The 22,722-nt window shown below is 33.9% G+C and overlaps 2 protein-coding genes across 7 annotated transcripts; one reads left to right on the top strand and one right to left on the bottom strand.

The window, feature by feature from the left end:
• Window positions 1–5,043: 5,043 nt before the first annotated feature.
• On the bottom strand, window positions 5,044–13,058 carry LOC110695089 (probable NOT transcription complex subunit VIP2). 5 transcript variants are annotated; one of them, XM_021872300.1, is made up of 15 exons: window positions 12,874–13,058; window positions 11,743–11,840; window positions 11,014–11,122; window positions 10,752–10,927; window positions 10,610–10,658; window positions 10,274–10,495; window positions 9,287–9,496; window positions 9,113–9,212; window positions 7,966–8,053; window positions 7,701–7,886; window positions 6,303–6,725; window positions 6,014–6,066; window positions 5,863–5,904; window positions 5,546–5,690; window positions 5,044–5,473 (listed from the first exon to the last, which is right to left on the bottom strand). In XM_021872300.1, the coding sequence occupies exons 2-15, from the start codon at window positions 11,749–11,751 to the stop codon at window positions 5,414–5,416; spliced, it is 1,872 nt and encodes a 623-aa protein (XP_021727992.1). In that variant the 5' UTR covers window positions 11,752–11,840; window positions 12,874–13,058; the 3' UTR covers window positions 5,044–5,413. The 5 variants fall into 5 exon arrangements, with proteins under 5 accessions (XP_021727992.1, XP_021727989.1, XP_021727990.1 ...); XM_021872297.1 differs by having other exon boundaries at window positions 10,274–10,658; window positions 11,743–11,864; XM_021872298.1 differs by having other exon boundaries at window positions 10,274–10,658; window positions 11,705–11,840.
• A 5,487-nt stretch (window positions 13,059–18,545) lies between these two features.
• On the top strand, window positions 18,546–22,260 carry LOC110695088 (B2 protein-like). 2 transcript variants are annotated; one of them, XM_021872294.1, is made up of 6 exons: window positions 18,546–18,764; window positions 20,112–20,670; window positions 20,853–20,953; window positions 21,137–21,220; window positions 21,328–21,438; window positions 21,877–22,260. In XM_021872294.1, exons 1-6 carry the CDS (start codon window positions 18,561–18,563, stop codon window positions 21,916–21,918), a joined length of 1,101 nt encoding a protein of 366 aa, XP_021727986.1. In that variant the 5' UTR covers window positions 18,546–18,560; the 3' UTR covers window positions 21,919–22,260. The 2 variants fall into 2 exon arrangements, with proteins under 2 accessions (XP_021727986.1, XP_021727987.1); XM_021872295.1 differs by having other exon boundaries at window positions 18,732–18,868.
• The last annotated feature ends 462 nt before the right edge of the window (window positions 22,261–22,722 follow it).

Below are 22,722 nucleotides of genomic sequence, written 5' to 3'. Positions count from 1 at the left end.
GGCCATCACGTTCTGCATAGACACAGATACAGTCGGACTTTGTATAAAGGGCAAAGATGGGTCCAGAAAAGGGCAGGCGGCACTCCTAGTCCTAGATTCAGCCGTCCCCGGTGACCGGCTGATCACTAACTTAGGTCGTGTCGTGTGCTTCCATGGTGCCATTTCAAAAAATAATAATAAGAAAAAAATTAAGAATAAGAGAACCGACGGTTACCTGAACGAGTGACGACTGATGAAATTCTGAAATCCTTTGCAAACGGCTTGTCAGAGCAGGCGGTAGGCAACAAAAGTCCAAAGTGTCAGAGCAAGTTCAGGGGTCCGAAAGTTCCCTCGCAAAGTTCTCAAATGTGAAAAATGACCGAAGTCAGTACTTCCTTATATAGGCAAAGTGAGAAGGCGAAGGGTCGCTTCCAAATTCAAAATTTGGGCGGGAAAATCTCTCGGCCATTTGCAAGGTGACACCTGCAGCAGGCCGTCGCCTGTCACCATGCGGCGCCTGTCACAGGTGACACGTGACCAGTCACGTGCCACCTGTAAGGGGCAAATGATTAGGGGATTTTTATCCACCAATCACCGTCTGACAAGTGGACCAATCGGGTTCCGCCACGTGTCCTTCACGTAGGCCAATAGGAGCCTGCCACGTGTCAATCACATATACGTCCTCTACGGACCAATCGAGACACGCCACGTGTCCACCCATGCCAAATGGGAAAACCGGCCAACAAGGCCCAATCCTGTTTAGAGGCCCAGTCAGCCCTAGGTTTACCTTAAACCTAGAGAGTGGCACGCTTCTCAAGACTATAAATACTTAATTAATCCTCATTAAAGAAAAAGAGCAATTAATTACTCTCACCTAGAGAAGTCTGAACACACTGATCACTCCTCCCCTAGAGGAACCAGATCTTCCCCCTTTAATTTCCGCACTTATTACTCCTCAAACAAGTACTAACTTGACCGTTGGAGGCGGAGCTCCCAGGAGTCTCCGTTATTTTGCAGGTACAGGCGGCCGGTTCCAGTCTCGGTGTTGTAACTCTCCCGCAGGACATCAGAAAACCCCGAAACAACTTCCATTTCTGTAAAAGTAATTTAAGTTCAATAAAAATAATTTCAAGTTAATAACAACTTAAATATAATATATTTATTCAAAAAAAATAGAGAATATGTAAAAATAAGTCAGTAAAAATAATTTTAGTTTGCTAAAAATGCTTTCAGTTTAGTAAAAATAATTTAAGTTCAATAAAAATAATTTCAAGTCAATAATAACATAGATATCTATTTACAAACAAAACCACAAAAAGTACACTACTATATAAATTATCAAAAGGGATTATATGACCGTATTTAACATTCACTCCAATTTTTTTTCCTAAATCTTATCTACCAAATAGGCATCGCCCAGGCACTAAAGTCTGTCTCGCAACCAGGCCATCACGAGACAACGACACTTGGCATTCCAGTTTTTCGTCAAGTGTCGCGCCACATAGGCGACAAATAGATATTATTGTGACACATATGATGCTAAGTAAGCGAATTTTGGATAGATTTTCTAAGATAAAAATGTTGTATAGTGTTTTATTATCGATATACTTCTACTATTTCATATATACAAAATAAATCATAACTTTTAATAAATATCGTATAACTCGGTTCTAATTCGATCATAAAATTCGTTTTAAAAAGTTCTGTAAAATAAGATCCATTTATAATACGAGTATATTAAATTAATATAAAAAATAATAGATAATTAGTAAAAATAAGTTTTAATAATAAAAAATAATTTTAGTTTGGCAAAAATACTTTTAAATCAATAAAAATAATTTAAGTTCAGTAAAAATAATTTCAAGTCAAAAATAACATAGATATTTACTTTACAAACAAAATTACAAAAAATACACTATCATATAAATAAGCGATATAATATCGTACATCTAAATATCCTGCAAAATCAAAAGGGATTATATAACTGCATTTAACATTCAATCCAAAAAGTTTATTCTAAGATTTTATCAACAATATGGGCCCGGGCACAAAACTAGTAAAGTAGTAATCATATATAAAGCTAAACTATTAGTCAGGCTACGAGACAGCGACACTTGACGTTTCAACTTTTCCTCAAGTGTCGTGTCACATAGGCGACATATAAAGATAATTATTTTGACACGTAGGATTTATTTGAATATAACGTATTTAGTTGGATAGACTTAAATAGATTCGGTTGGATAAAAAAGTTAGTTTAGAATTTTATTTTCAATAAAATTAGTATTTTAGAGTAAAATTATTGGTTTACAGGTTTATTTTCGATAAAATACCAATATTTTCTATGTACAAATTACATTATAATTTTATTCAAAAATAAAATTGGACTATAACTCTGAATAATTATCTTATAAATTTATGTTTTATATATCATAAAATTTGAGTTAAATAGTACTTCAAAATAGATCTATTTATTATATATTTTATAAATTGACATAAAATATTATTTAGTCACTATTAAATATATAAAGTTGTACGATTAATCAAGTCACGCAATATAACAAAACTTAAGCGATACGATTAGCTAGGGCACGAGATATGGCATTCGTAATTTTGATAAGTGTCGTGCCACGTAGGTAACAACTAACCATTAGATTGACGCGTATAAATTATCTGTATATATAATTGTTTATATTAATGATATGTTTAAAATTTAGCATATAAATAAAAAAATTATCTTAAAATTTAATAATCAATCTGGCCATCGCACGGACACAAAACTAGTGTACAAATAAAGTCAAAATTTAGTAAAATTTGAAATTAAATAAATTGAAAAAAAAACCATCATGTATTATTTTTTATGACAATTTAATATGTAATAAACGAGATATAAAAAATGGTAAATCGCAGAATAAAATTTTGGATAACGATTTGGAGTAACTTGAACCTATTTACCATAAGACTTATCGAAAATTAGGTTTTTAAAACTCCAACCCCTTTATCTTTGATTCATTTTTGTTATTAATATCAATAAATTACATGTTAAAACGTAGTGAATGTCTTATTTAAATTATAAATTAGGGCGGCTAATGCGCGTGCGCCATAGCTAGCCATGTCCGTTGAGCTATTTCGATTTGATCTTTTCGTATGTCACAAACTTATTTGTTAGCAACATTAATGAGGGAAAATATATATACAAATATTTTTAGAGGTATAAATGTCCTCATACTATTCTTATGTGTTTTAAAAAAAAGACAATTTACATTAATGAGGGCAAATAAGTAAACAAACATTTGTCCAAACACTATTCATAAGAAAAATGTGTATAGTAAAAAATTGATTCTTTAATGAAGATTTATGTGTGATTGAAAAAAAAAATGTCAATACATATATATGTCACAATTGTGGTATAATAGACTGATAGAGTGCCTCATTGAAATTGTTTGTACATCATAGCGTCATAAGGTGGAATCAAATAAACAATACAACTCAATGTGATCATACTTATCTTTAAAAATATCTTATCAGAGTCATGTATGCATTTGTTAGATTCCAAATTCGTTTGTAGATTAAATATTTTTACCATGAGAAAATAAGTAAATGGAAGCTTTTTTTCCATTTACTAAATTTTATAGGCGATTACATGTAGCATAAGGCGAGACACAAAAACTTGAATGAGTGGCAATTACGTCGTATCAATAGTAAAGTTGAGGTAATTTGCAATTGTAAAAGCAACCCATGGTGCAAACATGAGGGTCACCCTCTTTCTCCTCGAGTCTTGGCATTTAGGCTCCGTTTGCTTAAGGTGGAAAATATTTACTTATAGAAGTGTTTTCTTGAATTTCTATTATTTAGTTTGGTGCAAGAGTAAGAACATAAACATTGGGTTGAAATCACAATTTCCATCCCCGAGTTTATTCTACGCACCCCCGAGTTTTAAGAGGGATACTTAACATAAGGATGGAGAGAAAGATTCAAAACAGTTAATACACAATGCAACCAATCACAAGTAATAACTGATGTTCGACAAACAACGAGTATGTGACAACACTTCTAATAACAGGACAGATCTGCATTTCTACGCATACTTCTCTGAAAACTGAGGATAACATGAGTACTAAGAATTTTTTTTAGGGATATTCTCAATGGTAACCCCCAACTTCTACTTCGCACCAATGGTAACCTTTTTTTTTTGGATTATACAAAATGACCTTAGTTAAAAATTTCATCCCACTCATAACCTTATTTCATTAAATATTAACTATGGTTATATTTATATTTTTTTAAAAAAAAGAAAAATTAAAAAAATTAATCCCAACCCCCAATCCCCGTTGATTCCGGCCAACCTCTCCTCCTTCCCCTCACTTTCCACCGTTCCGGCCAGCCCCCTCCCCTACTCCGTCCAACCCAGCCCCCCTCCCTTTCCTCCTTAACCCCGCCGCAACCATCCACCGTCGGCTAAACCCTTAACCCGAAAAATCCTGATAGCCGTAGTAGGCAATTTCATTTTATATCCAATGGCTCGATGACAACGGAGTTTAGGTATGAAGACCTTACCGATTATGACATCTCGCCTTCAATGGATTGGAGAGAACAAGGAGCTGTTACAGGGATAAAGTACCAAGGCCAATGTGGTATGAAATTAAACTATAAGTTACTTTATATATGCATTTTCTTAAAATTGATTTTTGATTTAGTCATTATGCTTAAAAATTACAGAGGGTTGCTGGGCATTTTCGGCGGTTGCAGCAGTAGGACTAAATAGAATAAAATTTGGACAATTAATCTCACTATCAGAGGAAGAACTCATCGATTGTGTTCAAGAAGACGGTTGTCGTGGTGGTGATGTCTCGAAAGCTTACACATTCATCCAACAAAACCAAGGCATAACAACTGAAGATGAGTACCCATACACTGCATATTACGGCTATCAGGGTCGGCCGGTGCGTGGGAGGAGGATAGATCGGCGGCGCAGGGGAGGAGGCTGGGTCAGCCAGCGCTCCGGGGAGGGATGCTGGAGGGTTGAAGTTGGGGTGGGCTGGTTATTTTTTTTTTTTTTAATATTTATTATTTATTTTTTTCAAAGTTAACCATAGTTAGTTTTTTTTTTAAAATAAATAACACTCATTAATGTCATATGTGAGATAAATTTCTTAATTAGGGTCATTTTGTATAATCCAAAAAAAGGGGGTTACCGTTGGTGCGTAGCAGAAGTTGGGGGTTACTGCTGAGAATATCCCTTTTTTTTATAACAACTTTGGGATTCAATTACAATCTGATACAAGACTATTTGTTGAGGCCAAACTGAACTATAGCTGAAACATGATCAGTTTTAAAATACTTTTAATTGTTGAATACAAGACTTGTAACAGTAAAACTATCTCATCTTCTAACAATTGTGCTAATAGTCAGGATAATTTACATTCAACTAGTATAACTAATGTTGGTGAAGGGTAGGTCTTTTCTCAATTAAGTCATACTGAAGAACAAAGTTGTCCTGTAAATTGCAAGAAAACACATTAATATTCATCGTTATAACCAAAAATGGATTGTGATTATAAGACGGTACCTTTTTCTTTGTTTCCCATGTACTTGGATCGAAGGAGAGGTAAGACCCTCTCTCGTATGTAGGTGTCTTGACAAGAGGCTCCACATTGGAAAACCTTGATAACCACATCCGGAGCTCTTTATGATAGAACCATCCTCTTCTGCAACTGCAAACACAAGTTGAATTACCTTTCAGCAAAATCAGAAATTCAGGAAACATCTTATGGTAGTAACTCGGGAGTTGGATGAAAATTTGAAAAGGATAAATAGCTTAAAACATGGAAGGGCTAAAGATTAAATGATGTGACACAAGATCAATCATTCGGTCAAAGAGCTTACAGTTCATTCGCTGCATATAACTGTGCTTCATCCTTCGGCATGCTGTGTAAAAAATGGGAGAAAAAACAAAAGAAGCAAAAAGGCACCAAGGAGCAATGAGTTCAAGATGTAAAATCATAACAAAGACATGACAAATATAAGACAGCTCCACCTGTAAAAGATGTAGAACAAAGTCTCCATCTGAAACTTCACGAAGTAGAGATGCTGCACCAAATAAAAAACTCACAATAAGTGACATGAGAAGTAGCAGGAATTACGTAATCGTAGATTAAAAAATTAAAACCACATATACAACAAAACTACATATACAACAAAAAATAAATAAATAAAAGGGAAATCAATTTTTTTTTTTTTTTAAAAAAATAATATATATTTATCAGATCTTGAATCAGATTAATTTATCAGTAAACAAGAATAGCCCATCTCAAATAGCAGCTCACATTTAGGGATGGAGTGGATTCCACATTATAACAATCAGGTGTCACGAACTCTGGATCTCCCTTTACAGCTTTGTCAGACCAAGGGGAGCCAAACGTTTTGTGAAGGTCTTCAGAAGAGTTCAGATTCAAACCCAGCGTTGTCAGGTCCATTCCCAGAGCAAGGGACGACAGATCAAGATCAGTCATCCTTACGACTTTCAACAAACCCAGCAATCCATATTTATCAGCCGCAGCTTGTGTAGCCAGATTAGACTTGATTCCCTGATCTCGAAACGTCGTGTCTGTCGTTGACATCTGCCGTAGATGAAACTGGGATGGGCTTTGCTGTTGATAATGCTGCATTTTTTGGTCATATGAAGGCACACCGGACATTGCAGTTAAGTTGTTCATAGATCTCATGCCATTATCTGAAGGCGCGTTGCCCTGATAGAAATATTGAGACAAAGCACACTTGTCACATTGTCAAATTGGGTGGAAAAACTCATCTGCAAAATCATTGAGTAAATTCTTTTCCCACTAGATCTTTTCCTTTAAAAAAAAATAAAAAATAAAAAAAACACAAAAAAAAAAAACTAATACTTCGTATAACATTTATACAAGTTTCTCCTACACCCTTTGTACCCATCAAAGAAAGCACTCCTCTAAAACAAACACGCCCATTGTTTTAAAAAAGAAATCATCAAGACTTATTTTCCATGCTACTACTAGGAGAATCAACCATAGCATCCCACGTTTTGCTTCAAATCATTGACTATCTAATCTACTATTCTACTGTTCTTATGGTACCAACCTATAAATCTGTAACCATAACCACTATTGGCAATATGTTATCTACCTCATTAAATTTCACTTAAATTTTTTTTTCCAGGGAAAAATTTCACTTAAAATTAACAATATGAGTGTCTCGATCAAAGAAGATAAATGCTCCCTCCATTATATTATTAATAATTTTCCATATCGATTTTCTCGTCTCGCATAACTTTGACTATCAATATATCTAATATCTCCAAGTAAAAATTATAAAAAGTTGACATATAAAAATTATACATTGACATTTGAGACAAATCACATAACAACATTTGTATTAGTAAGAAAGTATGGTTAAAGTGAGAACTGTAAGTAGTACAGAAGTCAATGTGGAAAAACTAAGGGAAAACATTTGAGGGAATACAAATCTTAAAAACATTAAATCTGCAATCTGAATAAACTTATGAAATCTAAGTAAGTGCCTTCAAGTACCTTCAAAGACACTTTCATAATTAGGTACAAGATGAAACAATAAGAACAGTAAGGAAATAATTTAGTATCTGACTACTTTGTGAGCAAGATACAGATTCTAGGGTGAAAACTAGTCAAGCAATGCAGCAACGAATTCTTTAATGCAACCAACAAGCAAACCTGTATATGATATGTTGAATTTGAAGATGAAAACATATCTGATCCGTGCAAATGCTGAAGGCCCTGATTATTTACAGGCACAAAAGAGTCGCTGCCACCACTGACTGACGGCATATGTTGTTGATGTTGCTGTGGGCGAGGTGATGAGTATGAACCACCCACGGTGAACCCGGAAGATCTTCCCATCTGGATATTACACCTTATGAGTGCAAGAAAACTTATTAGGCAAAAAAGAGAGCCATTAAATCATTCACAAGATACATACTGAGAAATGCTGATTTTGCATCATAGACACACTGCTATCACGAAGTAGATCTTTTTGATGAAAGTCCATGCCATACTCAGAATTTCCCCTGAAAAGAGTATTAACCGTAATAAGATGTACATAAAAGAGATAATAATAATAATAATATTGGATTACAGACAACAGTTGCCAGCACAAACACAGTTTCTGATAGCCTATAAACAAGCTCTTTTTTTTTCTTTCTTTTTTTTTTGAGGAAAAGCTTAGCTTCCAGGGAACTCATTTTATGGCATCAGGTAATCTTGAAGGGCAATAATGGTGGAGCATAGAGAAACCAAGGGGTTACCAGGGAGAGAAACATGAAGAAAACTAATGAGTGCTTTATTAAGCTTAGTTGTATTTGGAAGAGAATTAAACCTCTCAAAAGGTTAAATTTCCTTTTTCGGCAATTTTCAGCTTTTAATGCAAATATTCATCTTCTTCTTCCTTAAATTTTCTGCCCAAAAACAGTTCATTATACTCATTAGCATCAACTTGCAGAAGTGAAAAGCAAAATTATTCAAGTTATCTCCTCAAATTTGAAAACTCTTCCCCAAACTAAATCACAACACAACCCGAGTGGATCCTATTCACTGACCAAGTGAGCTCCGAAAAAAATCTTCATAAGCTCCACAGCATACCAAAACATACAACTCCATAAGATAATTTTTTTTTTAATGGTCACAAAATAGAAATAATTTTAACAGTTACAAAAATTATGCTTAAAAGTCATGAAAACCCAATAACTACAAGTAAAATATTGCAACAAGTTGAATCATGCCTTATTTGATGTTGGAGGACCGGGTGCGGTGGCAGTGACATTATTCAACAAGGAACTAAAAATTTACACCAAAAGATGATTTTTAACTTCTATAGTTCGACATATTGTTTGCTTCAAAACACAATACCACAAATTAACTTTTTGGCCAAAACTGACATTAAAAGAAACAAGTCCAAGACTACTAATTGCATTCTCCAGCTCTAGGCTATGTCAACTCTTTAAAATGACAAAGATGCTAAAGAACATTTCTTAAGCGGACAAGGAAAAGAAACGGACAAAGTATACAACCTTTTCAGTACCTTCAGCACAAATAAAAAATATAAAAAAAAAAAAAAAAAAAAATACTAACCTTTTTGTCCGGGTAAAGCAGGAAAATCTTCATTCTGGATGCTAAATTCATGGTTCTGTTGACTTGCCGGACCACCAATACCTTGTTTTCTAATCGAGCCTGTAATTATTTCTTGCAAGTCAAGCCAAATACCAAGCAAGAGCCAGAAATAACTTTCAAGATTCTCAGATTACCGATTTGTCCATGAGCCCCTCCAGCAGAATTAGGTCGACTAGTTAGCAGAGGAAAATCTTCCACACCAAAAGGTGAGTTATTACTGTTGTTCACTTCATTCAGCATTCCCATTGAGCTCAAATTATTAACAGCTTGGGCGTGATTTTGAGATAAAGGACCTCCACCAGAACCATAGGAGTTTCCAAGAATGGACATTACATGTGGTGATGCTGAAAGCAGATATGACTATTTTAATACCAATGACAAATATACACAGCACTTAATGTAGATCCATTAACTATGATCCCCTAACAAAAGGAAAAAGATTAGGGCTTGGATAAGTTCGTGTTGATCTTATACTACATTGGAGTTTTGGACCCAAAATAATTGAGGCTCAGATGAGATTCCATCACAAAACCAATGTCAATGAATAGAGTATATAATAACTCACCAGATTCAACAAGTGTCAGCTAGAGGCCATCTATAAGGACTATAACATCTATACCAGACATTCTTGTTTATATTATAAACGTATACAGCCAACAGAGCTCATCAATGTGTTTGCTTTTGTGATAACACAAAGATCATTAATACATTGGCAAGATCAATGCCCTCATTTTGTCATTAGTTCAAAAGGTATTTGAATTATCTCAGTGGTTCAAAACTTTCCTCGAGCCTCTAAGAACCATGCAAATATTTGTTTAATCGTTTCAAAAGGTACTATAGTTTGCCTCTATGATCAAAAAGTAGATCTAATGGTGAAGCACATTGTCATAAGCAATTTTACAATAATATCATTAGTAAGGACAAAAACTTGTTAACTAATAGAACTGAGAACCCTTTTTCAAGAGATGTCACTGTCACCAAAGTAACCTATATTCCAATGATACTAGGGATACATGACAGAATGTGACCAAGAAGACTAAAGCAAAAGGTGTGCTTGACTAAATATCAACTGCCAGTGTTGTGAATGCTTTCTTCATAAAAATCAGAACTTTAAATATTACCTTGTTGTTGAAGTCCACTATTCATTAATCTATTTGATCCTTGTAAACCTAAACTTCCAGAGCCGCTATTGGAACTCAAATTTAGACGAGATGCAAGACCAGGCATAGATAAAGTCCCACCAGAACTCCTACCAATGTAGCCAGATCCAGAGCCAGCCACATTTCCCATTGAAGTTGTGATTTGAGAACCTGCATTTCCCAGAAAAGGTGATACCCCAATGCCTGGAACACCACCACGGTTACCAATGGATGCAGATGTTGGGAGTACCCCAGGAATCGAACCACCAACAGCATTTGTGCTATTGTTATACACAGGGCTTCCGATAACATTCATACCTCCTCTATTCGTAACTCCAGAATGGCCATGTGAGCTACCATGAGGAATCTGCATGAGTAGTGACCATTACATTTCAAGCATTCTCACTTCTAAGTTTAAGCAATCTTTTATGGTTCAGCTTTAAAGGAAATATAAGAATACCTGAGAAAGACCAATAGGTAGATTATTAGACCCAAACCGTCCAGTAAGGAGGTTTCCAGTAGATTGTTGCATACTGCCTGGAGGTACATTTATTGTTTGATTTCTTGATGGAAGCGTACCAGCCATGTTGGGAACATTGTAGCTACCATGCATGTTGTGAAGCCCTTGAAGTGTTCCTGCATGAGAAACCAATCCAATTGAACGCATGAAGGCATGAACTGGAAAGAAACTCAAAAGCATGAAGCTCGAAAACTTTATTTACCAGTGTGATGAAAACCCGGGGAGCCGGCACCAGACTGGACAGAATAAGGTGAAGGAAATGATCTTCCAGTGATATCTGGAATGTTTGAAGGTGATCCGTTCATAGATGACTGCAAATAAAACAATGCTACATTTCAACACCCCCGTAAGTCAGGAAGAAGCTCACCAGGATATGCATCAATACCAATCACCCAAATAACAAACTGCCTTGCCCAACAGAGTGGGGTTGGACACAGTCTACAGGGATTTATCGCCATAGAAAGGGATTCAAGAGAGAAAGCTCCACTCAATCACAAACTCGAATTTCATGCTGGAAATAGACATCTTAAAACAAACCTACTAAAGAGTAAGGACGAGTATATCTATCTTATGATAAACATAATCTACATGAAATTAAGCAAATCATGAGAGGCCATTCTTGTACAAAAAAGGAAATACAAAATGCATGCGACCCCATTATCTAGTTACTCTTGCATCATTGATCTCCCTTTCTCTTAATTAAATATTTTAAATTTCTTATAGCTCAGCACCTATGATGCCAGGTCCCCAGGGCCTACAATCAAACTAAGCAATTCCAGTGCAAAGAAAAATTAAAGACTTATCTACATAAAATTTAAGAGGCAAGTCACCATATCCAAATTTTTTTTTAAGCACAGCACAATGTGGAACAATAAATTTTATTTTATGCATACATTCAGCAAACCTGACACTGTGAAATTTTATGTCATACAGGAAGCATTCCCAGCCTAGCAGCAATATCTCCTCCTTCAGCTTATTGGTCAGTGAGAAAAAACTGGTTTCCAGATGCCTTTTCCCGCACGGTAAGATCTATGATGCCATAAAGGAAAGAAACTGATGTATAATAACCCAGAGATCAGAGATAGATAGACTACAACAAAAGAGCAACCATGTTGAAACAACCACATGATTTAAAACATCAGAATCTTATTGCGCAGATGGTCTCAAGACTCTCGACAGTTTAAAATGTCAACAACTCTAAACCCGATAACTTGAATATTTCAAAGAAATAAAGTAGCTTAATATAGACAAGTTAAGAAACAGAAATCACAACAACCCAACATGAATCCCATTGCAAGCAAGGTCTCAAGATCTTAGTATGTCCACAACCCAGCTCTCAATCACTTGAATCGAATAATACATTGATACGTGACATAGACAAGAAAGACAGCAGCAACAACAACAACAACAATCACAACAACCCAACATGAATCCTACTGCAACTTTGCAAGTAGTCTCAAATGTTCAAATAGTCCACAACTGTACCTCTTAGAATTTCAACAACGCGCAACCCAAACAACCATATATCAATGAAGTTACATTGGTCTTGAAACATTGCATCTAAACTATCAAAAAACTTATAACATTCAACATTCCAGCGCAAATGTGAGCAAAATTCTAGCAAGAAAACACATTCCCATACTACATAACCACACCTCTACCCATTTAATACAAAAACACTAGTTTAGGAAAACAATCCCCATGTCTAGTGCTTTATGATCCATAAATTACATTTAAGGTCGAAATTCCTCAACCCCATTAACATTCATATCACAAAATTCTTAAAAAATACTATAAGATCATTTAACTACCAAAGAATTGTATGATAAAGAACGAATAATCGAAGCAAGTAAAAAATACCCAGTTAAAGATAACGACCTAAAATAAAAAGAACAAAGGGAAAATCGAAATTTTTTAAAAACCCAGAAAGCAAAACACCAAAACAACAAGGGAAAATTCAATAAACCCCCATAAAATCCAACACAATTTGCAGAAAAAAAAAAATACAAGAATTATGCAAAATTAAGGTAAAGAGACAAAGAATTATAGCGTTGATGTAAACCTGGAAATCGGATGAGAGAGAATCGAAAAATGGCGGAGGAGTTGCGAGAGAAGCAGAAGGGTGGTTTTGGGAGGGAGGGTCAAAGAAAATTTGACTAGAACAGTTTGTGAATGTATGAAGAAGGTGTGGGCCTATTGATATAATTGTGTAGATAGTGATGACCGGCAGATGGAACTTGGAATATGAACCCACTCTCTAATCTCTATATCAAGGTTTCTATGGGAGATGCATAGAGATGAGATGGGGTTGGTTTTTTGGACGCATTCGCGGCTCAATAAGAACGCCCTAGACCTGTCAATTCGGGTCAGTGGGTCGGGTTCGGTTTAAATTTCGGGTCGTTTGGTTTGATTGGTTTGGATCGTTTGGGCATTACAAAATATGATAATTGGGTCAATTTCGGGTCGTTTGGGTTGGTTCGAGTTCGAGTTCTCTCTCAGTAACTCGGGTTTGGAATCGGGTCAAGTCGCGAATTGACATGTCTACAGTCCGTATTAACCAGTATCAACTGGTTTTGTGCGGCCACTTTTGAATTACTTTATATTTGCTCATTTAAATAACATCTTTAATTTTTAATATTATAAAATAATAACTCCATTTGTTTAAGTAACCTCAATTCTTTAATTTTGAATGTTGAAATAATAGTTCCATTTGTTAATAAGAGTAACCCTATTCATATATTGAAATAATTCTTCATGTGATTTGAACGTAATCTTAGCCCCCATTGGCTATTACTTAATTGATTGTCTTATATGTGAAGTGATCACACCATCAACTAATGGTGCAGTTGACCACATATAAGAATTTGTGATCGTTTATCTATACTCTATATTGATTGAATTCATTGAATTCTAAAAGTAAAGTTTGAAATGTTGTTGATGGATCTTAAATACGTTGTTTAAGACCATTTTATTAATTAGAGAATAATGGGTGATCAAGAATTTAAAATGGTTTGAAGTTGGGCAACATAGATCAAAATGACAAATATATGCATATATATAGATCAAGAACTCTAAGGTTAGGACTTGAGAGTTATTGCGTGCTAAGAATGTTTCATTAGCAAGTATTCTAATGTAAACATATGACTTTTGACTACCACAATTTTTTTAAATCGACGGCTGAGATTATTTGTTTTTTGATTTATTTTTAATTAGTAATTTTGATTAAAAATCATTTTTTTTTAATTATTTTAAATACTTATATTTTTAATTTTTAGAAATTATTTTTTCTTCTAACTGTATACCACAACAATGGCAAACTAGCATCAGGTTGTAAATTAAAACCAAAATTTCACTCACAACTAACATAAAGAACAGTTTTACGTCAAAAGCGCTATGTAGCAGATTGCAAACAAGTATAAAAGTGCCTTACCAATGCATGACCTGCACGATAACCATGATTAAAAAAAAAAAAAAAAAAAAAAAGAAAAAAGAACACACCATTACCCCGCAAAATGGACAATGAGGGAGAAAGCAAAATATCGTAACGATCTTCAAAATGGCAAATTTAAGTAAACAAAATATAATAACAATCTTGCTTTCCAAGATCAAATGTACCCAAAATAACATTTTTCTTCTTTGATTAATGACGGCATCAAAGTGCTTCCGCAATTCACTAACCGAAATATTTAAAAATAATTTCTAGAAAGTAAAAATATAAATATTTAAAATAATTTTTAATTAAAATTACTAAATAAAAATAAATTGAAAAACAAATAATCTCAACTGTCCGTTTTAAAAAATTGCGGTAGTCAAAAGTCATATGACTCCATTAGAATCCCTCAGTATTGTTGTGTTATTTCGATAATTTTTTGTTTTTATAAGTATTCTGGTGTGAATTTTATATTTCTTGTGAATGAGAATATCTGGCATGGTGTCGTTGTAAGTATAACTATAACTTTTAAAAGATTAGATATAGTTTCTTCATGCAATTTCATGGATTGAAGAGGCACAAAAATAAGGCAAAAGAATCACAACTGATTTAAGTACAATGTATGATTCTACATTTTCACTAAATGATAATGTACGAATTGATGGTAACACCTTCACCTCCTAATTAAAGGTGCAAGGTATTGTTATCATTAGGTGGTCAAGGAGTAATATTGATGATACCTCTTTATGTTGTAGGTAGACTTTCATAGGTTGAGCTAAAGCTGACAAAAACTGACACAACACGATATGAACCGTACACGAAAAAAACGGGTTAGTGTCAAGGGTTTTCTACACGTTTAATTAAATAGGTCAACGCAACACGACACGTTTAATTAAACAAGCTAGGTTAGTGTTGAAATTCTCAACACGAAATTAACACGACTCAACTCGCCTAATATAAAAACCCAATAATTTATGGAATTACTGATAAATCTATTGAACAAGACCAATATTTTTCAATTCAACAAGACACGAACCGAACACGAAAAAAGCGGGTTAGTGTTAAGGGTTTTCGACACGATTAATTAATTGGGTCAACAAGACACAACACGTTTATTAAATGGGTCGGGTTAGTGTTGACCTTCTCCAATTCGTTTAATTTTCGACACAAAAACGAACACGACACGACACGATTGCCAGGTCTAGGTTGAGCCTTGAGAGTGGACGACCAAGAACCTTGGTTTGTCAATCAACAAGATAAGTGTGCGTATATAACCATTTGTTCAATCACTATGATTAAAAAGATCAAAGATGGGTGGATTAATAGAACTTGTTCATTTCGTGTATAGATTACACCTTATATAACTTTGAACAAATACACTACTTTTTACATAATGGAATTTGATGTGTTGTTCATCATACGAATTATGCAAAGTTGTGTACTTTTAATTTTCGTTTCTTCGTATATAACAATGTTTTTGACAATATTAAAAAGTAGATTACAATAGATCACCAAGATTGATGCAATGTCTGTAAGTTCCTCGAACACACTCAATTTCTCATGACGTGTGAGTATAATAGTTTGTATACTAGATCACCAAGATTGATGCTATTTTAGTAAGTTTGTCTAAGCCCATTTTTTTTAATGGTAACTAATAAAATTGTGTTATAGACACCAAAAAAATTCGGCTAAGAGAATAATTTTTCCATATGAAGATGATGAATAAATACTTGTACATTGTACAATATTTACAAAAAGAATTTATTCGTGATAGGTCGTGATATATTTTTATGTGAAATTATCTAACCAAACACTTGTTCAGCATACTAATTAACTTTTCACCTAATTCTCTAAACTATCTAATTAATTGGCTAGTAATCATTAAAACTCTTTGTTTCAAATTAATTTCCTATACGTATATTATAAACATCAACGCCTCATTCTAAGACTTACAACTTATACTTTAGAACATTCTAAAAGCAACACCTAATATTACTATGCATCCAAACACATCAGAGCTTTTAAGCTTAAATTTAATTATGAATTCATGTAAAACGAGCGTTCATACATATTACTAGTTAGTCAAATTTTATACTACCTATTGTTTTGGTACATTATATGGTAAAAATCATCTACAAAAATTAATCGTAACCATAGTAGTTGAGACCAAATTTATCACCACCAAAGATCTAAATGACCACCATCACCACCTCTATTTTGTTTTTTGTTAGTTCATTAATATGCAACAAGCATTTATTGTAATTTGTACCCTTTGATTTCAATTGTCCTACTTGTCATGGGGTGTTTCACGATATGCGCGTGAGAGCAATCCAAGTATTCAACAATCAGCTTACATGTATGCTTTTTTTTGGAGAAACATTGTTTGTTGCTTTGAATTAATTTCCACCACCTATCATGCACGTAACCTATCGATTTTCACGTGTATACAAAACATTGCAATTACTTTCACCATTTAAGCATTGAAGGTGAAAGTTATAGCTCATCCCTTTTTAACCTCACCCATGTTGACCATGAATTATCTCCATTGTAATTGGAGGAACGTAGATATGTGAGATATTGTTATATTTATCTGGTAAGTGTGTATTCACTATTCTCTTTTATTTTGACGTTTTTTGGAAAGCGTTCACGGTTTGAACAAAAACAACATTTAGAATTAAAGGAAGCAAGGTTGCTAGGATCAGGATCCAGATCGATGGGGGGAGGTTGGTGGGATCGAATCGATAGAATTGGATCGTAGGATCGTAAGATCCTACTTAAAAATAAATAATATTATATATTATGCTATAAATTGACTTAAAAACATTTCTTCTAAGGGTTTCAATGCTAAAAGACATTGGTTTTCTTAAGAAAGGTCGATCTTCATTTAGTTTTGTCTGTATGGTAGTTAGAAGATTAATAACACAAGTTTAAATTAATAAATTATGTGCAAATTTGTCAAGAATGAGACCTTAACTATGACAATTGCAAGTTGTCAATTGATAAAATCATATTAATGTCTCGGATTCGCTAATTTATTAGCGATAATTATTGAATACATTAAATTAAGATGCATATAACCTAATGAGTAATAAAAAAAATATGTCAAAATAAATTAAAGTCTCATATTGTAGTGAAATGTTGGATCGGATCGTAGGATCGTGTTCAGATCCTACCACTCATAATTAATATCAGAGTAGGTTCGTAAGATCCTACCAAAGATTTGGGTTGATCAAACAATTTTGGATCGTAGAATCGTAGGATCGTAAGATCTGGATTGGGATTTTAACAACTCATGAAAGGAAGTAGATCATATGATTATGAAAAAGTAAAAATAAGACAGTGAAACTATAATGTAACAAATGAGGTGTATTTGATTGTATAATAATATAGGTACACTGCTCACATTTTTTTTTAAAAAAAATTTACACTATATGGAAATGTAACTCTATGCTCGACATAGCGTAACGTATCACCTGCTTTTCTCTTATTTAAACTTAACTTATTATTATAACCTATTTTAGCTGTAATCTAAGCTTAATTTCACTGTTATAAGAGGAAACACAAAACAAAACTTAATATAATTCCAACATGACATTATGTAAAATTTAAAAATTTGTATCTGAATTGTGACTTTGAACTTATTGGAGCTTAATTTGTGTTATCATATTTGGACATATGTTATTTGAATTTAAATAATTTGGACTTAGACAAAAGGCCAACCAATTTTAATTTATTAAATTGCGTGGCAGCATAAAACCATTGGGTTCATTCAATAGCTATATGATTCTACACTCATTGTTCAAGCACTCAAAAACATAGCCTGTAGGCAGTGTTTATTCACCTTATTTCCACTCATTTAAGAAAAATAAGTTCAAATATAATTAAATACTTCGTATGTTTTAACAAGTTTTAAACGAATGAATAACAAATAGATATAAAATATCTTATAATCTTATTCAAGGCTTGGGTGAGCACCATCTTACTTAGGCGGTAAGACTATAGTTTAATCCTATTTCAAAATACATAAAAACCAATTAAATCACATCAGAAAATTAGACCTATCATAGAATTTAGACTAAACACATACATACAACTATTATATGATTAGATCTACGTAGTACATCTATTATGTTAAATTAAGATCAAATTATCTTATCTAAAAACAGGTCATATCACGTAATTATAACATCTTTTTAAATGTTGAGAGATGCTCAAAGGACAATAATGCGGACAAGTTCGACTCACATGATTATGATTTATGAGTTTACATGTACTCCATAACATCGATTTAGATGTCGAGAGAGGTTCAAAGGACAATAATGTGGATAAGGTTTGACCTAATCTCATATTTTGAATACCGCCTAATAAAATTAACCAATTACCCCAAATTTAATAAAGTACAAAAATTTTTTTTAAAAAAAAAAAGTAAAAGTAGTGGGGTTGAGGTAATAAAATTTCGATTAGTAACACTCTGTCACGTCTTCCGATTTCAGCTGCGGAGAAAGAGGGATAAAGCTTCACAGGTACTCTCTTCTCTTCTCTCTCCTCTTCCTATTCATCCTTTTTTCCCCTCTTTCCCTCTCAATTTTGGGGATCCCAATTATCCAGGGCTCCTTTGATTTTCTGGGTATGTTCTATTTTCTTCCGATCTATTTAATCATTCTTTCATTTTCACTCTTCTTTTTTTTTGAATTTTAACTTCTTCTGTTTGATGCTTATTTTAGCTTATATTCTGTTATGATTGTACTTTTTGTTAATTAGTATAATAGGGTTTAATTTATGTTTTCTTATGCTATGATTGTTTAATTTGTTCTGGGGTTTGTTTAATTTTTGGTGGGATGTTGATTTTATATGATTGTCGGTGTGTTTGAATTAGTTGGTCAATGAGATTTTTTTTTTGTTTGAAATTTGTATGAAATAATTTCTGGGTTCTACTTTATTGTAAATGGGGCAATGCTGGGTTGGGGTGTTTTTGTTGCGTGATTATGAATGAAAGATTGAAGAGTAATTAATTAAATATACATCCAGTATTGTTTCGTTTGGATTTAATTGTCACATCGCTAGTTCAAATTACACTATCCGTTCGAATTATTACTTTCGGATGGAGAAAGGGAGTATAATCAATATATAGGAGATAATATATACAAGTAGGAGAATATTGTAGAAAATATTGATTGTTACAGTACTTTTTTCTTTATGTATTGTTGTTTGGATTCAAGTCCTTAAAATAATAGCACCCATTAAAGTATGAAGTAGGTCTAGCCAAGCTTTTGTCATAGCATTACTAGATACAAAAGTTATACACTAAGATTTTTTTCCTGTTTATTTTTCAACATATGCTTTGCGAGGGAGATTCTGAGTCTGTAAATTAGATTAACGAAGATAACAGCATTATATAGATTAACCTATAATAGGGCTGATTTGTATATTCTTTCTGATCATAAATGTTTGACTTGAAGATTGTGATCAATCAACTTCAATTTGGTCAGTCGTTTATTTTGACATAAAAGTAAACATAATAGTAGAATTACTCAACTATCTTTTTGTAAGCATTTGGTATCAATCTTTGTAATGCTTCTTCTTTTAGGAGGTACTCACTTGCTATTTGAACATTTGAATCATGTTCTTGGAAAGTGTTTTACTGCTTTAACTGTACACGAATTTCACTTCCTCAGTCATCTCCTAAATTCTTTGTTGGCTTTTGGATTCACTGTAAGTTGTTAAGCTTCCGAGATTTAGGTTTTTCTTTTACTAGATTTCTAAATGATGGGGCATGTATTTCACTTGATAGATCTCTTCATCACCATCTCATTCGCTGAGGAGTTGCATATCAAACAATCATAACACTAAGCTGTATAATGTGTTAACAGGATTGCAGGATGGACGGTTTGAACAGCTTTTGGCAACTAGGTGATGAGCTTCGTGGACAATCAAGAGTGTCAGAAGATCACAAATGGCTGATGGCAGCTTCAAAGTTAGCTGAGAAGACTAGATCCAAGGGGGAGCGTATGAATAATATTGATTTTTCCAAGGGAGCGGCTGATGTGAGGCCAAGGGGATTTGGGTTCCAAGAAGATAACAAATTTGAAAGCCTCAACTTTAACATGTTGAGCCTGGACTCTAAGGGGCCTGAAAATTTGAGCAAAAGCTCCTTTAGGAACAATGTTTACAATCTGAATGCTGTTTATCAGAAGAGCAACACTAACATTGTTGAAAACATGCCCATTAACAAGTCTATCATCAACAATAACAGCAACAAGGAGCCCAACAACAATAACAATAACAACAACAACAATGACAGCGCAAATGATAAAAGGTTCAAGACCTTGCCTGCTGCAGAGACACTTCCTAGGAACGAGGTGCTTGGTGGATACATCTTTGTGTGTAACAATGATACCATGCAAGAGAATCTCAAGCGACAGCTATTTGGTATGATTTCTTTTTAGCTCATGCTTATGAATTTAGGATTTCAATTTAATCCTGGAATTTCAGTCAACTAGAAGTAGATATGGCTGGAAATAGTATGCTCTACCTGCATTCAAATTTCATCATGACCAGTTGATTTCAATTTACAGTGATGAATGATTGCTGATTGTAGTTCCTTCATTCAGGTTTACCCCCAAGATACAGGGACTCTGTTCGCGCAATAACACCCGGTTTACCTCTATTTCTGTACAACTATACAACTCACCAGCTTCATGGCATATTTGAGGTTTATATTAAACCTTACTCTACTTCCTTTATTGTCCTTGACCTATATGAGCCACTAGATATTAGAATTCGAGTTCTTTCCCCCTGATAACAGTTGATTAAAATTCTTAACAGACTACCTTTGAGTTTGTTATGGTAATTTGTGCAAAAACCATAGTTCCTTAATTGTGCAATGAATTGACAGGCATCTACTTTCGGGGGCTCAAATATAGATCCAACTGCATGGGAGGATAAGAAATGCAAAGGTGAATCAAGGTTTCCTGCGCAGGTAAAATGAAGATCATAATGCTTAGATTTCTCTTTCAAATTTTTTTTTGAAGTGCATAATGTTTCCTAACATTTGCATTATGGTTACTTGTTCCCTCCAAATTTCAGGTGAGGATTCGTATTAGAAAGCTTTGCACAGCCCTGGAGGAAGATTCCTTTAGGCCTGTCCTGCACCATTATGATGGTCCCAAGTTCCGCCTCGAACTTTCAGTCTCAGAGGTAACATTACTCATTTCACTGGGACATTATCCTAAAATTATTGGCTCTTAATTTCTTATCCTCTGTGTGGTTACTTATTCTTGCCATTCTGCAAGTCAAAATAAATTCACTTTATCACCTTTTTTCGTACAAAATCTACGGATAGGTGATAAATCAAAGTATTTTAAAGGCTTGACACCTTAGCACATCAACCTTGTCAGAAAGTTCTTGATTCTTAATCCCCCCAAGTAAAAGGCATGTGTCAGTGTTAATTCATTAAGGTAGTTTGACAGTATCAAGTGAAATGGGTGCTTTATTGTTAAGTTGTTTAGAAGTTATGTCTGTGGCCCTGGTGGTGGTTGTCTGAACACTGAAATAACAGCATGTAAATCGTTGGTGGTTGGTTGGTTAGAAGACCCGTTATTTTAACCCTTATATCTGATTGTCATTGTTTTGCAGACCCTGGAGCTGCTCGACCTTTGTGAACAAGCCGGAATGTAATCTGCTTTCTGCATAAACTGTTGTCTGTAGATTGCGCCAGCATATTGTAGATTTCACGTTGTATCTGTAATATGGTGAGCCAAATTTTCCGCAAAGCGCAAGCTTGGAAGATGTGTTCTGGCTTGGGTTTATTTATCAAAAAGTAGGGAAGGTGTTTGAGTAAAATAAATGTATTTTAAGAGTTCGTGATAATATATTGTATGTTATTGCAGAGGAGTGATTCTAGCTTGTATGATCTGATGGCAGAATTTCAATGAAAATGAAAAATGAGACGAGAAAATCCATGTATCTGTATTTTGTGACTATAAATACTTAATCTACTATTCAGTGTGTTAAATGGAATATTGCATGATGTCTTTATCCATTTCTTCCTTTGGATCAACATATCCAAGCAAATTGGGAAGTACTATGTTTGTTCGGGTTGATAGGAAGGTTATGTTTATAATATCATGTTATATTATCAATAATAAGAACAAATTAAACTTGTAATTGTCTAGCTTTTACTAATAAAAAAATCTTTGTAAAATAAGCAAATATTTTAGTAGCTAATTAGCTATTGTCTAGTTCTCATTTAGGTAAAAGTAGGATCTTTTTGTAACAAACAAAATTTGAGACTTCTAAAATTAGATCTCTCTAAAATAAGTAATTTTTTGAGATTTCTTGGTTGACAAAACTTTTGGAAATTGCAATGGTTTGGATTGGTAACTTTCTAATCCAATTGAAGGATCACGACATGTTTGATGATTGATTAGGTAAATGTCATGACAACTTCGTTATTCCCTGTATAGAAACTAGGCGAGTAAT

This window comes from Chenopodium quinoa, unplaced genomic scaffold (assembly GCF_001683475.1).
Source record: "Chenopodium quinoa cultivar QQ74 unplaced genomic scaffold, ASM168347v1, whole genome shotgun sequence".
In the NCBI taxonomy this organism is placed as follows: domain Eukaryota; kingdom Viridiplantae; phylum Streptophyta; class Magnoliopsida; order Caryophyllales; family Amaranthaceae; genus Chenopodium; species Chenopodium quinoa.
The sequence above is the reverse complement of the archived record's forward strand: the minus strand, read 5'-3'. Positions and strand labels throughout refer to the sequence as shown.

Excerpts from the sequence above, each read along its gene's own strand:
- LOC110695088 (XM_021872294.1), top strand. The coding sequence starts at position 18,561 with ATGTGGATAAGGTTTGACCTAATCTCATATTTTGAATACCGCCTAATA. Across the intron at positions 20,671-20,852 it reads TCTCAAGCGACAGCTATTTG|GTTTACCCCCAAGATACAGG; the intron begins GTATGATTTCTT and ends TCCTTCATTCAG. Across the intron at positions 21,221-21,327 it reads AATCAAGGTTTCCTGCGCAG|GTGAGGATTCGTATTAGAAA; the intron begins GTAAAATGAAGA and ends TCCAAATTTCAG.
- LOC110695089 (XM_021872297.1), bottom strand. Across the intron at positions 8,054-9,112 it reads GCTTTACCCGGACAAAAAGG|GGGAAATTCTGAGTATGGCA; the intron begins TTAGTATTTTTT and ends TACTCTTTTCAG. Across the intron at positions 5,905-6,013 it reads TTGTTCTACATCTTTTACAG|CATGCCGAAGGATGAAGCAC; the intron begins GTGGAGCTGTCT and ends TTTTTTACACAG.